The 17,247-nt window shown below is 34.5% G+C and overlaps 1 protein-coding gene across 5 annotated transcripts in view; it reads left to right on the forward strand.

Annotated features, from left to right (window-relative positions):
* ADK (adenosine kinase) overlaps positions 1-17,247 on the forward strand; it is a 543,710-nt gene that overhangs the window by 263,196 nt on the left and 263,267 nt on the right. For all 5 annotated transcript variants that reach the window (XM_027530299.1, XM_027530300.1, XM_027530304.1 and 2 more), the window contains exons 5-6: positions 3,283-3,455; positions 6,904-7,012. In XM_027530299.1, coding sequence (XP_027386100.1) covers positions 3,283-3,455; positions 6,904-7,012 — 282 coding nt within the window. The remainder of the gene's footprint in view (positions 1-3,282; positions 3,456-6,903; positions 7,013-17,247) is intronic.

Below are 17,247 nucleotides of genomic sequence, written 5' to 3' on the forward strand. Positions count from 1 at the left end.
ACCTAAAGCAAACATGGTTGATCATTCATTCATGCTTCTACATGAGTAAAAGTAAATTATTAAAAAAACCCCACAGGTATTTTCTGTTGTTAAATTTATAATTTACCTAAGAGTGGTTTAAAATCTATTAGGTATGGCTATTGATGCATTTTAAGATATTAAAATGCTTCATGAGGTTGACTTATTTTAATAAATTGATATCATCAAAGTTTGAATAAGTTAATTTTAAATTATTATTTTTAAATTTAATGACTGATTTAGTCATAATATCTTTGTCCCTTCCTTTAAGTTCGAAAATTTTCTAACTTACAGAAAAATATTTGTTGTTCAGTCACTAAGTCATATTCAGCTCTTTGCGACCTCATGGACTGTTGCATCCCAGGCTCCTCTGTCCTTCACTGTCTCCCAGAGTTTTCTCAAATTCATGTCCACTGAGTCAGTGATGCTATGTAACCATCTCATCCTCTGCTGCACCCTTCTCCTTTTGCCTTCAGTCTTTCCCAGCATCAGGGTCTTTTCAAATAAGTCAACTCTTCACATCAGGTGGCCAAAGTATCAACTTTCAGCTTCGGCATCAGCATCAGTCTTTCCAATGAATATTCAGCATTGATTTCCTTTAGGATTGACTGGTTTGATCTCCTTGCAATCCACGGGCCTCTCAAGAGTCTTTTCCAGCACGACAGTTTGAAAGCACCGAATCTTTGGCGCTCAGCCTTCTTCATAGTCCAGCTCTCACACGCACACATGACTCCTCAAAAAACCATAGCTTTGACTGTTCGGACCTTTGTTAACAAAGTGATGTCTCTGTTTTTTAATATGCTGTCTTGGTTTTTCACAAAAAAGTATAAAGAGAAGTAAAAGGAACTTCTTTGTACCTATTATATAGATATAACAACTTTTAACATTTTAGCTTTCACTTTCTCTTTTTTTACATAAATATAAATATTTTTTCTGAACCATTATTTATTCTCTACTTCAGAAATTTAGAATTTATACAATACTGTTTTCTGATATATTATACATATTCCAATTTCAGTGATTATTCTAATAATTTTATAGCTGTTTGATTTTATTCTCAATCCAACGTCCAGTAAGGGTTACACATTGCGTTTAAATATTTGTTGTATTTCAAATACTTTTGCTTGTCTTTTTTTTTTTTAATTTTTATATTCCATTGATTGAATTTATTATATTTTATTAAACCAGTCTTCTGTGGAGGGACATTTTTTCCCCAGTAATTTTTCATAACAAATAATGTCTCAAAGAATACTTAGGCATATGTTGTTTTGTATTTGTGGACATGTATCCTCATGGCATCTTGTCCCATCACTTTATGGAAAATAGATGGGGAAACAGTGGCAGACTTTTTCTCGGCTCCAAAATCACTGCAGATGGTGACTGCAGCCATGAAATTAAAAGACGCTTACTCCTTGGAAGGAAAGTCATGACCAACCTAGACAGCACATTCAAAAGCAGAGACATTACTTTGCCAACAAAGATCCGTCTAGTCAAGGCTATGGTTTTTCCAGTGGTCATATGTGGATGTGAGAGTTGGACTGTGAAGAAAGCTGAGCGCCGAAGAATTGATGCTTCTGAACTGTGGTGTTGGAGAAGACTCTTGAGAGTCCTATGGACTGCAAGGAGATCCAACCAGTCCATTCTGAAGGAGATCAGCCCTGGGATTTCTTTGGAAGGACTGATGCTAAAGCTGAAACTCCAGTACTTTGGCCACCTCATGTGAAGAGTTGACTCAGTGGAAATGACTCTGATGCTGGGAGGGACTGGGGGCTGGAGGAGAAGGGAACCACAGAGGATGAGATGGCTGGATGGCATCACCGACTCGATGGACATGAGTCTGAGTGAATTCCAGGAGTTGGTGATGGACAGGGAGGCCTGGTGTGCTGCAATTCATGGGGTTGCAAAGAGTCGGACACGACTGAGTGACTGAACTGAACTGAACTGATTCAGGATAAATCCCTATATGTTAAATTAGACTGCTAGATCATTAGACAGTTAGTGTATCTTTATCTTACAGATTTCTCTTCTTTATCTTTTTTTTACGTTCCTCATCCGTTTTACACTAAATATATTGATACATGCATTTCTTTTCTCCTCCAAATATTTGGGAATATGGTATGATTTTGACATCTTGACTTTGTATATTGAGTAGTTAGCTAAAAAGTTGTAGAAACAAAATAAATGTTTACAGTAACAAAATGACTGTTTTAACTAATACAAGTGTTAAACACCTCAGGAGTTGTAGCCTAATTGGAAAAGATAACAAGTCAAAAGAAAGTATTCATTTTAAAAGAGATTGTCATTAATTTATAGCAAATAAAGTTTATGAGACTAATGAATTAGAATTTTTAATACTCTTTAGTTCTGAATAAGTAAGTTGTCTTTAAAGCAACTTACTAGGCCTGAACATAGTTTAGCATTTATATTTGTGTATATATATATATGTATACACACACATATATGAATTACATATATAATAGAGACAACCACAGCTATACATCATTTACTGTATACTGTGTACCTTGTCCAACAATACATATACATTAAATTACTTAGTTTAATCTCCAGCAACCTTATGAGATATAATTATTTGCCATTTATAGATGAGGACAGTGAGGCATAGAAATATTAAGTGATATGCTATTACTTATTCAGCTAATTTGGAGAAGGCAATGGCAACCCACTCCAGTACTCTTGCCTGGAAAATCCCATAGAAGGAGGAGCCTGGTAGGCTTCAGTCCATGGGGTCGCGAAGAGTCAGACACGACTGAGCGACTTCACTTTCACTTTTCACTTTCATGCATTGGAAAAGGAAATGACAGCCCACTCCAGTGTTCTTGCCTGGAGAATCCCAGGGACGGCAGAGCCTGGTGGGCTAATTAGTGGCAAAGGCAAGATTTGAACCCACATGGTATTCATTATAGATTCTGGACTTTTAATGACAATGCTTCACTACTTATATTGGACTTGGTATTATTTTTCTGTATTAAGACTAATTAGTAACCTAACATTCTATATGACTTTGATTCTGAGTTCTTAATCAATTGCTCTGCTCTGTTTCTTTCCTTGAAAGAAGTATATTAAGATTTTCTCTAGTTATATCAAATTTGTTATCATAAGTGGTGATACAGGAATAGAATTCCGTTCATAACAGCAACAGCTGCTCACAAAGAAACCATTTTATGCCACCACCCATGGCAGAATACTGAACTATGTGTTCCATTTTTCTGACCCATTAAAATTTTTTATGTTTCCATTTTTCAGTGGATGATTCAGCAGCCACACAAAGCAGCAACATTTTTTGGATGCATTGGGATAGATAAATTTGGGGAGATCCTGAAGAAAAAAGCTGCTGAAGCCCACGTGGATGCTCATTACTATGAACAGAATGAGCAGCCAACAGGAACTTGTGCTGCGTGCATCACCGGTGGCAACAGGTTAGTGTTCTCTGAAGGCGAGCTCTGTACCAATTGACTGTTTAACCGCTGGTAAAATCTGAGTTCAAATCTGAGTTTGGAATTTAGACTTTGTGTTTATAATGGTTTTAATACTTAATAAACCCTTCTTATATCACTTTTCCTTAAGTTTTTTTTTTTCCTTTCTTGAACCGGCTATTGTCTCCATGAAATATAATGAAATGGAAATGTGGAGATCATGTGTTCTTGCCTGTGCTTTTTATATGTGTGTGTGTTAGTTGCTCAGTTGTGTCCGACTCTTTGAGACCCCATGGACTATAGCCCACCAGGCGCCTCTGTCCATGGAATTCTCCAGGCAGTTATACTAGAGTGGGTTGCCATTCCCTTCTCCAGGGAATCTACCTGACCCAAATTTAACCGGGTCTCCTGCATTGCAGTCAGATTCTTTACCAGCTGAGCCACCAGAGAATTAGAGTTAAGAATGAAGCACGTTTTATTCAATGTTTTATAGCTAGGTTCTTGCCAAACTGACATTAAGAAGAATGTCCTTTTCAACATATCCTGAGATTGAAATGTTAAAATAAATATTTGCACATATATATTTTAATATATATAAAAATATTTTTATGTATTTTATCATGTATAAAATATTACATTATATGCAGTCTCTTATGGATTACATCATCTAAGGCAGTTCTGGCAAATAGTTATCTGTCCGTACTAAACAACTTCAGTCATGGGTAGTGTACTACTCAAAAAACAAGCCATTACATTTCTAAACAGCTTTGCTTATCAGAAGATTTTTCTTTCTGTGAACTTGAATGCTGTCTGTCAGAGCCTGCCAGGCATTGCTTCTTTCCGTGCCTTTTGCAGTTATACTGGGGTGTATCTTCTGTACCTTCATGCTTTGCTAACATCAACATTACCATGTTGCTTATCAGCACAAGCTTTTTTCCTCCATTCGAAAAGAAAAAAAATGATTTTTTTTGTTATTGTTAGAATCCACAAAGATGATCTCTTTTAAAATAACAATTCACTCAATACTTCACATACCTTGTAGCTAGAAATGCAGTATGTCCTCCCCCATTTTTTGTCTCCCTTTTTCTTCTTTCTTGCCTCTTGTCTTCTTTTCCTTATTTCCTACCTTATCTCTCCTCCCCTTGCTCCATTCCCTCTTTTTACCTCATTTATTTTTGCACACTTTTGACTTTGCAAACATATGTTAAAAATTCGACGATATTCTACACAGTAGTCATGAAATAGCTAAAATAAAACTTTCAGAAATAGTTATGGTACCAAAGCCATTTTTAAAAATAAAGTTACAGGAAAGTAGTAAAGTTCTCCTACCAACAAAAAATAGTATTTGTAATAAATAAAACCATCAATTGTTGAGATATTGAGATATACTTAATTAGACCTTTCCTCTTTTCAGTTTTTCTAAAATTACCTTTAGTAGGCAGGTGCAGAGATTTCCTGTTAGTGAGAAATGGATCAGCTTTTGCCTGTTTTACCACTCAAGCTACAGTAAAATTGCTAAATTGTTTTTATATGTTGTTATTTTAAAGAGCATTTGTGATAATACAAGGTTTTCCAGATGTCAGCAGCTTAATTTATATACTCATATGAATTGCATTATCAGTATTATATAGGTAATATTGGAAGTCAGAAACTGAGGAAAACCTTTGCTATCTAACTCATTTTCCAAATTGTAGAACTTAATAAATTTGGATAAACTTTTAAATAGAGCTAGAAACTCTTACTTCTACTATCCCAAACTCAGATTAAGGCAGTATTTTTCTTACCCAGGTTCTTTTTCTCCAAACTCTGAACCAGATACACTTGGATAGTAAGAATACGTGTATTTTCTTTTGGAGGACTAGTTTTCTATTGAAGAGTAGTTTTATTATCAGAATAGAATTTAGTAGCTCATACTAAAAGTATTTGCTTTTATTTAGTAAGCATTTTATGCCAAAATTTTTAGGAGTCATGATTTCTAAAATATATTTTATAGATTGAGTGGTTATTCTTAATTTATAATATAGTTATTTTGTATATGCATGTATTGATGCACATCATGCTTATTTTCATTAATCCAATTGAACATAAACAGAATGTATCCTTCAGTTAGTCACTCAGTTGGCATATGGGTAAGTAGAAATATGTTTTTGAAGATAATTGATTTTTTCAAAAGAGAATCTAACCATGTTATCAAAATCTTAAGTGATGTATTTGTGGGTTTCTTTTTGTTTTTTTAATCACAACTGTTACCAAAAAAAGTTGGAAAAATTGGCAAGTTATTTTTTCTTATTTCTGGATCAGTAGGAAAAGTATTTTTGTCTGTAATGTAAACAATTATTGTGTTTAATTGTTGGACAATAATAAAAAGTTGTATGTGATACTTGGCAGCAAAATTTTAAGTGTAGTATTGTGGTTAGATTTTTCAGCTTCAAAACTGGACCAGCACAGGGTGTTTTCAACTATAAAAAGTAATTTAAATCTATTATAGTGCATAAAATGTAATGAATTGCAAATTAATTTCTCATAGTAAATATGGTCTACATATATATGTGTGTTTTACAAAATTAATCTCATGCTTGGCTTTTAAAGCATTAAATATCAATGGATATTCTGTTGATACTTGAAAACTGAAGGTTTTCGTTGCATATGTATTTTTTCTGTATAACTATATAGTAGCTATTTCTTACCTGCGTTTTGAACTATTAAAATGTAGAGGGTAGATAATTTTATCATTTTAGTATCAAAAGGAAGCTTAAATGGTAGTTTCTCGAAATACCAGATATTTAGATTAATGTCTGTGTTTTTATCAAGGTAACCAAGATGTCTTACAAAATTTTTAAAACAAAATTAACATTAGTTTAGTAAAATCAATATACAGCAGTTTGAAGAAATAAGAATTAAAATGAAAGTCATAGTGAAGTATTTCAGACAGAGAAGGAGATATATCACATGACATCCCTTACATGTGCAATCTAAAAAGAAATGATACAAGTGAACTTACTTACAAAACAGAAAAAGACTCACAGACTTACAAAATGAACTCATGGTTGCGGGGTGGAGGGGGGTTCCATGGGATAGTCCAGGAATAGTTAAGGACTTTGGAAAGGTCCTGTATATACTGCTATATTTAAAATGGATGATTAACACAAACCTATTGTATAGCACATGAAACTGTGCTCAATGTTATGTGTCAGGCTGGATGGGAGGGGGTTTTGGAGGAGAATGGAGACATGTGTATGTGTGGCAGAGTCCCTTCTCTGTTCACCTCTAACTGTCCCAGCGTTGTTAATTGGCTATACTTCAATACAAAATGTTTTTGGTGTTAAATTAAAAAAGAATTAAAATGAAAACAAAAGTTTCAAAAATAGTTAACTGTATAATTAACTATTATAATTAAGTAAATAAGTAATAAGACTGTAAGTAAAAGCCTACTTACATTTTGTTGTTTTAGATCACTTGTAGCTAATCTTGCTGCTGCCAACTGTTACAAAAAAGAAAAACATCTTGATATGGAGAAAAACTGGATGTTGGTAGACAAAGCAAGAGTTTATTATATAGCAGTAAGTATTTGACTAATTCAAATTTCTGGTACATATTTTTACTATAAATTATAGTTGTTTGTTGATGTACATTTAAAAATAATTGTCTCATCCTGCAAATTATATACCCATCTCAAAGCATATTTTGGGCTCACTATTAAAAATTAAGAACAGGAATATGATCATTCTGTGGTAACATAATCTGAATTATTTACCTTTAAGTGTACCTCCTTTTGGATACATTACATATAGATGTTTTTAACCAAGTGTCAAATTCTGTATTAAATGTTAAGGAAGTAATTCTGGAAATTAGCCAGTTATATTTATAGGCTGCATATGAATGATGCATGCGTTGTGTGGGAAAATGTTAGTAATATAATTGTTCACTGCAAACAGAGCTTATTTGCCTAAAAAATCTTAATTAGTATTTATTCCATAGTAATTACCATGACACCTTTTAATTTAATATTTCAGAGACATTGATCATGACAAATCTGTTAAATATCAGAATAAGGGCAGCATGTAATTTCAATTATTAAGTCTTCTGACATAAAAATAATTGGTTAAGAATTCATTTATAAAATAAGACTGTAATACAAATTCTCCTGAATTAATCACCCTGTGAAAATCTTGTTTTTATTTAATATGAGTTAAATGTGACTGATGAAAAATAAGTAGATACCCCTGAAAAATTATAAGTACTTCATATGCATATATGGTTTTGATATAACAGCTGCTGCCATTTACTACCTGAGCTGTGAAACAGCTGGTAAGATGTGTAAAAAATTGATTATCTAGTAAGAACGTGTTTATTGAAAATATAATTATTTCTTTCAGTCTAGTGTTAATGTCTCCTACAGCATGTTTATGTGCTCTGCTGTAGGCTTTACAAGGTTGGTATTGATTCTCCTGTATAGCAAATCCTGTCCCTTTTATAGCTGTCAAGTAAATGCTTACATTGAGAGGATTATATAGAGGAAAGTCACATTATGTCTTCTGCTAGTATGTAAGAAAAACATCTCAAAATTTAAAAAATTTTCTGTGTTATCTTCTGTTTTGTTTTATTTCTCAAAATTGTCTCATTTTTTCATTAATGTCTTGGTAGCAAGTGTTTGTAGTGTAGCTGTAAGGGGGTCTATGCATTATCTTAAACCATCTTGTATTTGAAAGTCAAAGAGCACATGGTTTAAAGTTTGTTGTTATTTATGCTATATTTTCTGACTGAAATTTGGCAATATATAATGATACAAAAATATTCTTACCCTGACAGTTAAAATTCTTGGTATGTCAATATATTAATTGGACCTCAAGTTATGAGCTAACTTGGAAACAACTCATAATTTTAATGATTATGCACATATAACACATCTAGCCAATTTTGCATGAATGAAATTTTTGTAGCAGTATAGACCCATTTGCAACCAACAAATAATTGTAGCAATTATACACTAGCCAACTTTGGGTAGATGGAATTTTTTTAGTAGTGTTAACTAGTTATTCGAGTACAGTTTTTTTTTTTTTTTTTGAGTACAGTTTTTTATAAAGTGTAGAGTGATCAGTTTTGGTCAAAATAATACAATTGAATTACTTTTGAGACTTCTGTGGTGTATTCAGCCAGAAACAAGTATCAAAACAGATTGCAATTGATTCATCTGTTTGTAGCTGTTATCTCTTAGTTTCTGTGTCAGCAATTTCATAAAAGAATGCTCTTTCACACTGCCAGGTAAATCTATAGTTTGTTCAGAGTTGGCTATTTAAATAGTTCTGGAAATAGTAGATTCATACCGGATACTTAGAATGCTATATATTCTTGGTGAACATTCAACAAATATTCTGCTTAACAACTAAGAAGATAATTATTATTCATTAAAATCTGTGATATTTCTTCAGAAATGTAATGTTATTTCTACAGACTTTCAGCTGTTCTTTTAAATATTTAATTTCCTTTGTGTTCAGAGTATCCGGTCTAGTCTTAGAAAACTGCAAATTTAGATTGAGTTGATAGATATATCTGTACTTATTTCAAGAAATCAAATGGGCTTTCTAACACTTTCAGGTTCTAAAGGGGTTTGTAGTCATCTCACATCATCATCGTAAACTTTGGAGGTTCAACAAGTTGAAATTGTGGGAGCTCTTTTAAATACAAAAGGTTCTTGATCTAAAGAAGCGGTTCAGTATATCCAGCATATTTCCATAAGTAAAATGTCTGTCTGCATTATACAAAATAATCTAAATCTACATACTTGACTTTTTCCTCACTTTTCCATGAATTATTAATGGTCAGAAGCATTAAGAAAATTTAAAACTTTTCATCATTTTCTCTGTCACATAATGCATTGAATCTATAATTGAAAGCAAAAACTTGTCTTATAAAAAATTGAAGTATAGAATATGCATACACCAGTATTCTCTTTTAGTGTAAACTGTCCCACTTATGGTATATAAACTCAAATTTTCCATGTTTAAACCAAATTCTCAGTAGATATTTAGGAATTCTTGGTTATATTAGTAGCTAATTGATTTTTTAAAACATAAACCTTAGTTGCTCTTTACCTTAGAATCAGATTGACATGTCTGTTTATTGAAAGAAATATTGTTACAGTCGCCCTCTAAGACTGTGATATTTAGGCAAGGTTTATGAAAAAGATGAGGTTGGAGCCATTAATTTTGTAAACCATGTGTTTTCTTTTTAAGCAATATTAATGTGCTGTGAAAAGTCAGCAAATTAGTGCTTTATTTCATCTTCCTTCTTGGTTTTTTATAATTATTTTTATATTTTAAATATTTAAAAATTTACATTTTTTTCTATAACCATAATTGTTACAGACTTATTCTGTGTTTAAATGATCTAAGTGATTACCATCCATTTCTTTACTCCATTTACCTCATTCCTTTATTGTTTACTTTGACTGTCCCTCAATTGGCTGCATTCATTAAACATTTCCCAACCAATGAAAGACTAAGAACTCTCTTCTTGAGCTTATTTTCATGTTGTTTTTATATGTGAATGACACCTTGTTTGGTGTAATATTTCATGAAACAAAGTGCCTTGTGGACATTTCTTCATTGTCCCTTAACACTTCTTATGGGAAGTGTAAGGTCAGGTTGGTTTTTATTTCTGTTCTTTACTATTACTTTCTTTTTTTCTGTTTACTTTGAATTTCATTTGCCACTCATTTACTCCTCTTCCTTCATTCTGTTCCACCCCGCTTCCAGCTTTGGAAGAATAATTTATTGGAGACTTTTCTCTTCTACTATAGACATTTAGTGCTGTAAAATTCTCTCAAAGCATTCATTTGACTGTCTCTCACAAATCTTGATATGTTTACATTTTCATTTAGTTTGTAATACTTTCTACTTTCTCTTTGGCTTTTGTATATGACTCATGGATTATTTAGAAATGTGTTGTTTTTTTTTCTAAATATAGAGATTTTCCAAGGATCTTCCTCCTACTACCATTATGCGTTTTTGTATTCCTCCTTGCAATTCTGATTTCTCTTCATATATTTTGAAACTCTTTTATTAGGGGCATAAATGGATGTGGTTGATTATTTGACTCATTTATCATTTTGAAATATTTACCTCTCATAATATACTTTGTCCTCAGTTCTACTCTGTCTGATATTAGTATAACCAATATAACTTTCTTTTGACTGTTGATATTATGGTATATCTTTTCCTACTCTTTTACTTGTAACTTATTTGTCTCTTTAAAGGGGATCTCTTATAGGCAACATGCTACTGAGTCTTATTTTTTGTCCATCCTAACAAGGTCTACTTTTTGATTGGAATGCTTATACCATTCCCATTTAATATAATTATTGATATGGTTAGATTTGAGTTTTTCATCTTGATATTTGTCCCATCTATTCTTTAATGTCTGTTTTCTCTTTTCTCCTGTTTTTTGGGTTAATCTAGTATTTTTATCTCCATTGTTGGTTTAATATCTCTAACTTTCTCTTGTTGTTATTTTAGCAATTGATTCAGATGTTATATATATTTAAAACATTGTAATCTGCCTTCAGATAATGCTGTATGGCATCACACATGGTATAAGAACCTTGCAGTAGTACACTTCAGTTTCATCCTTCCTAGTCTTCGTGCTATTACTGTAACACATTTTATTTTCTAATTTTGTGTTTATTTTTGAAAACAGCTTTATTAATACATTATTCGCTTACCATACACAGCCATATTATAGTTTTACATGTGATAAACACTATAACATATTTGTTGAAATCATCAAATATCTTTTAAAGTGATTTAAATAATAAATGTATATATGTTTGTTTAATTACCATTTCTAGAGCTCTTCATTACTTTTGTTTAGAATCAGATTTCCACCTGGTATGATTTTCCTTCTGACTGAAAACCATTTTTTAGCATTACATGTGTTTTGGTCTGTTGATGATGGATTCGTTCTGTTTTCTTATGCTTGAAAAGTCTTTATTTCACCTTCATTTTAAAAGAAACTTTTGCCAGGTATGTAATTCTAGTTTGACAGGTTTTTGTCTTTTAGTACTCTGAAAATGGTGCTGTACTGTCTTGTCACTTGCGCTATTTAGATGAGAAATCTGATGTTCTAAAATTTGATTCTCTGGATGTCACATGCCACACACCCCTGATTCTGTCTCTTCTTAGAGATTTCCTGTTTATTGCTGATTTTGATCAGTTGATTATTGTGCTTCAGTTTTTAGTTTTAGTTTTCTTTTCATGTTTATTGTGCTTGGGGATTAACTTCTTAGAGCTGTGGATTTATGGTTTTTATTACGTTCGAAATGTTTTCAGCCATTATTTCTTTAAATATGTTCTTTGCCTCAACATCCATCACCTCCTACTGGGTCTCGGAGTACTTCTGTATTAGGACACTTGCAGTTTCTTATTGTGATGACTAAGGATTGCTACTAGTAGGTACAGGACAGTAATGTTGCTAAACATCCTGCAATACATGGGACAGAACCACACAACAAAGGATTATCCAGTGGTAAACATCAGTACAGCCAGGGTTTAAGAAACCCTGTTCTAAGGCTAAATAATCCCTATGACTGAAGCAAGATTTATCTATACTTGGTGCAGTGCCCTGTTAATTATGAGTTTTTTTGCTCTAGATGATGGAAATAAATACCATTTCCAGAGGTCTGTGTGCCTAACTATTGTATAATCTTTTTCCCTGTAATACTTTTAGATCATTCTTTCTTGGGCTCTGGTCTAGTGAATGTTCAAAAGCAAACCCTCTGCACATTTCTGGGATTCTCTGTAAAGCTTTTTCTTCTAGGATATCTGGCCTCTGATGTCCGCCTGCTCTGGTCTTCCTTGATTCTCAGCTCTATCTCCTCAACTTAGTGGGCTGGGAACTCTCTCAAGGCAGTAAGCTAATTCAGTTTTGTTGAATTCTGTTTAAGAGAAGCTAAAGGCAAAGGAGAAAGGGAAAGATATACCCATTTGAAAGCAGAGTTCAAAACAATAGCAAGGAAAGATAAGAGTGCCTTCCTCAGAGATCAACGCCAAGAAATAGAGGAAAACAATAGAATGGGGAAGAATAGAGATCTCTTCAAGAAAATTAGAGATACCAAGGGAACATTTCATGCAAAGATGGGCTCGATAAAGGACAGAAATGGTATGGACCTAACAGAAGCAGATGGTATTAAGAAAAGGAGGCAAGAATACACAGAAGAACCATACAAAAAAGATCTTAATGACCCAGATAACCACGATGGTGTGATCACTCACCTAGAGCCAGACATCCTGGAATGCAAAGTCAAGTGGGCCTTAGGGAGCATCACTACAAGTAAAGCTAGTGAAGGTGATAGAATTCCAGTTGAGCTATTTCAAATCTTAAAGGATGATGCTGTGAAACTGCTGCACTCAATATGCCAGCAAATCCGAAAAATTCAGGAGTGGCCACAGGACTGGTAAAGGTCAGTCTTTATTCCAATCCCAAAGATGGGCAATGCCAAAGAATGTCCAAACTGCCACACAATGGTACTCATTTCACATGCTAGTAAAGTAATGCTCAAAATTCTCCAAGTCAGGCTTCAATAGTACGTGAACCGTGAACTTCCAGATGTTCAAGCTGGTTTTAGAAAAGGCACAGGAACCAGAGATCAAATTGTCAACATCCGCTGGATCATCAAAAAAGCAAGAGAGTTCGAGGAAAACATCTACTTCTGCTTCATTGACTATGCCAAAGCCTTTGACTGTGTGGATCACCACAAACTGTGGAAAATTCTGAAAGAGATAGGAATACCAGACCACCTGACCTGCCTCCTGAGAAATCTGTATGCAGGTCAGGAAGCAACAGTTAGAACTGGACATTGAACAACAGAGTGGTTCCAAATCAGGAAAGGAGTACATCAAGGCTGTATATTGTCATCCTGCTTATTTAACTTATATGCAGAGTGCATCATGAGAAACACTGGGCTGGATGAAGCACAGGCTGGAATCAAGATTGCTGGGAGAAATATCAATAACCTCAGATATGCAGATGATACCACCCTTATGGCAGAAAGTGAAGAAGAACTACAGAGCCTCTTGATGAAAGTGAAAGAGGAGAGTGAAAAAGTTGGCTTAGAGCTCAACATTCAGAAAACTAAGATCATGGCATCTGGTCCCATCACTTCATGGCAGATAGATGGGAAACAGTGGAAACAGTGACTGACTTTATTTTTCTGGGCTCCAAAATCACTGCAGATGGTGACTGCAGCCATGAAATTAAAAGACGCTTACTCCTTGGAAGGAAAGTTATGACTGACCTAGACAGCATATTAAAAAGCAGAGACATTACTTTGTCAACAAAAGTCCGTCTAGTCAAGGCTATGGTTTTTCCAGTGGTCATGTATGGATGTGAGAGCTGGACTATGAAGAAAGGTGAGTGCCGAAGAATTGATGCTTTTGAACTGTGGTGTTGGAGAAGACTCTTGAGAGTCCCTTGGACTGCAAGGAGATCCAGCCAGTCCATCCTAAAGGAGATCAGTCCTGGGTGTTCATTGGAAGGACTGATGTTGAGGCTGAAACTCCAATACTTTGGCCATCTGATGCGAAGAGCTGACTCATTTGAAAAGACCCTGATTATGGGAAAGATTGAGGGCAGGAGGAGAAGGGGACGACAGAGGATGAGATGGTGGATGGCATCATCGACTCGATGGAAATGGGTTTGGGTGTACTCTGGGAGTCGGTGATGGACAGGGAGGCCTGGTGTGCTGCAGATCATGGGTTTGCAAAGAGTTGGACACAACTGAGCGACTGAACTGAACTCAAAACTCAGCACTCAGAAAACTAAGATCATGGCATCTGGTCACATCACTTCATGGCAAATAGATGGGGAAATAATGAAAACAGTTAGAGACTTTAGCTTTGGGGGCTCCAAAATCACTGCAGGTGGTGATTGCAACCGTGAAATTAAAAGGCACTTGCACCTTGGGAAGAAAAAGAGCTATGATCAACCTAGACAACATATTAAAAAGCAGAGACATTACTTTACCAACAAAGATCCATATAGTCAAAGCTCTGGTTTTCCCAGTAGTCATGTATAGATGTGAGAATTGGACTAAAGAAGGGTGAGTGCCAAAGAACTGATGCTTTTGAAGTGTGGTGTTGGACTTCTCCAAGAGTCTCCAAAACCAGTCCATCCTAAAGGAGATCTGTCCTGAATATTCATTGGAAGGACTGATGCTGAAGCTAAAACTCCAATACTTTGGCCACCTGATGTGAAGAACTGACTCATTTGAAAATCCCCTGATGTTGGGAAAGATTGAAGGCAGAGGGGAAGGGGATGGCAGGGGATGAGATGATTGGATGGTATCACTGACTCAATGGGCATGAGTTTGAGCAAGCTCCAGTAGCTGGTGATGGACAGGGAAGCCTGGTGTGCTGTAGTCCATGGGGTCACAAAGTGTCGGACATGACTGAGTGACTGAACTGAAAGGAACTGAATTGTTTGCTAAAATTTTGTTGAGGATTTTTGCTTCTATGTTAATCAGTGATATTGGCCTGTAGTTTTCTTATGTTTTGTAGTGTTTGTCTGGTTTCAATATCAGGGTGATGGTGGCCTCATAGAATGAGTTTGGGAATGTTCCTCTGCAATTTTTTGAAAGAGTTTTAGAAGGATAGGCATTAGCTCATCTCTAAATTATTGATAGAATTCTCCTGTGAAGCCATCTGGTCCTGGGCTTTCATTTTTTGGGAGATTTTTGATCGCAGCTTCAATTTCAATGCTTGTAATTTAGTTGTTCATAATTTCTGTTTCTTCCTGGTTCAGCCTTGGGAGATGGAACATTTTTAAGAATCTATCCATTTCTTCCAAGTTATCTATTTTATTGCCATATAGTTGTTTGTAATAGTCTCTTATAATCCTTTGTATATTTGCATTGTCTGTTGTAACTTCTCCTTTTTTATTTCTAATTTTGTTGATTTGATTCTTCTCTCTTTCTTTCTTGATGAGTCTGGCTAGAGGTTTGTCAATTTTGTTTATCTTTCACAGTACCTGCTTTTAGTTTTATTAATCTTTGCTATCATTTCTTTCATTTCTTTTTTACTTATTTCTGCTCTGATCTTTATGATTTCTTTCCTTCTGCTTTTTTTTTTTTTTTTTTTGGACTTCTTTTTCCAGTTGTTTTAGTTGTAAAGTTAGGCTGTCTATTCAGTTTCTTGAGATAGGCTTGTATTGCTATGAACTTCCCTTTTATAACTGCTTTTGCTGCATCCCAGAGGTTTTGAGTTGTCATGTTTTCATTGTCATTTGTTTCTAGAATTTTTTTTATTTCCCCTTTGATTTCTTCCATGACGTGTTGGTTATTTAGAAACATATTGTTTAATCTCCATGTGTTTGTGTTTTTTGCAGTTTTTTTCTTGTAATTGATATCTAGTCTCATAGCCTTGTGGTCAGAAAAGATGCTTCGTATGATTTCAATTTTCCTAAATTTACTGAGGTTTGATTTGTGACCCAAGATGTGGTTTATCATGGAGAATGTTCCATGTCCACTTGAGAAGACGGTGTATTCTTTTGCATATGGATGGAATGTCCTGAAGATAGCCATGAGATCCATCTCATGTGTATCATTTAAGACTTGTGTTTCCTTATTCATTTTCTGTTTTGATGATCTATCTATTTGTGTGAGTGGGGTGTTAAAGTCTCCTACTATTATTGTGTTACTGTCAATTTCTCCTTTTTTGTGTGTTAGTGTTTGTGTTATGTATAGAGGTGCTCCTGGTGTTGGGTGCATAGATATTTACAATTGTTATGTCTTCCTCTTGGATTAATCTCTTGATCATTAGGTGGTGTCCTTCCTTATCTCTTGTAATATTTATTTTAAGGTCTGTTTTGTTGATATAAGGATTGCTACTCCAGCTTTCTTTTGCTTTCCATTTGCATGGGATATATTTTTCCATCCTCTTGCTTTCAGTCTATATCTGTCTTTAAGCCCGAAATGGGTTTCTTGTAGACAGCATATATATGGGTCTTGTTTTTGATCCATTCAGCTAATCTGTGTCTTTTAGTTGGAGCATTTAATCCATTTACATTTAAAGTAATTATACATATATATGTTCCTGTTACCATTTTCTTAATTGTCTGGGGGTTGATTTTGTAGATCTTTTTCTCCTCTTGTATTTCTTGACTGTTTAAGTCCCTTTAATATTTGTTGTAAAGCTGGTTTGGTGGTATTGAATTCTCTTAACTTTTGCTTGTCTGTAAAGCTTCTGATTTCTCCATCAGTTTTGAATGAGATCCTTGCCTGTAGAGTAATTTTGGTTGTAGATTTTCCCCTTTGAGCACTTTAAATATATCCTGCCATTCCTTCTGGCCTGCAGAGTTTCTGCTGAAAGATCAGCTGTTAAATGTATGGGGTTTCCCTTGTATGTTTCTTGTTGCTTTTCCCTTGCTGCTTTTAATGTCCTTTCTTTGTGTTTAATCTTTGTTAGTTTGATTAGTGTGTGTCTTATCATGTTTCTCCTTGCGTTTATCCTGTATGGGACTCTTTGTGCCTCTTAGACTTGATTGACTAGTTCCTTTTCCATGTTTGGGATGTTTTCAACTACAATCTCTTCAAAAAATTTCTCATACCCTTTCTTTTTCTCTTCTTCGTCTGGGACTACTATAGTTCAAATGTTGGTGAGTTTGAGGTTGTCCCAGAGGTCTCTGAGACTGTCCTCAGTTTTTTTCATTCTTCATAATTTTTTCTGCTCTTCAGAAGTTATTTCCACCATTTTATCTTCCAGCTCACTGATTCGTTCTTCTGTTTCAGATATTCTGCTATTGA

The sequence above is a fragment of the Bos indicus x Bos taurus genome, chromosome 28 (assembly GCF_003369695.1).
Source record: "Bos indicus x Bos taurus breed Angus x Brahman F1 hybrid chromosome 28, Bos_hybrid_MaternalHap_v2.0, whole genome shotgun sequence".
Taxonomy (NCBI): Eukaryota; Metazoa; Chordata; class Mammalia; order Artiodactyla; family Bovidae; genus Bos; species Bos indicus x Bos taurus.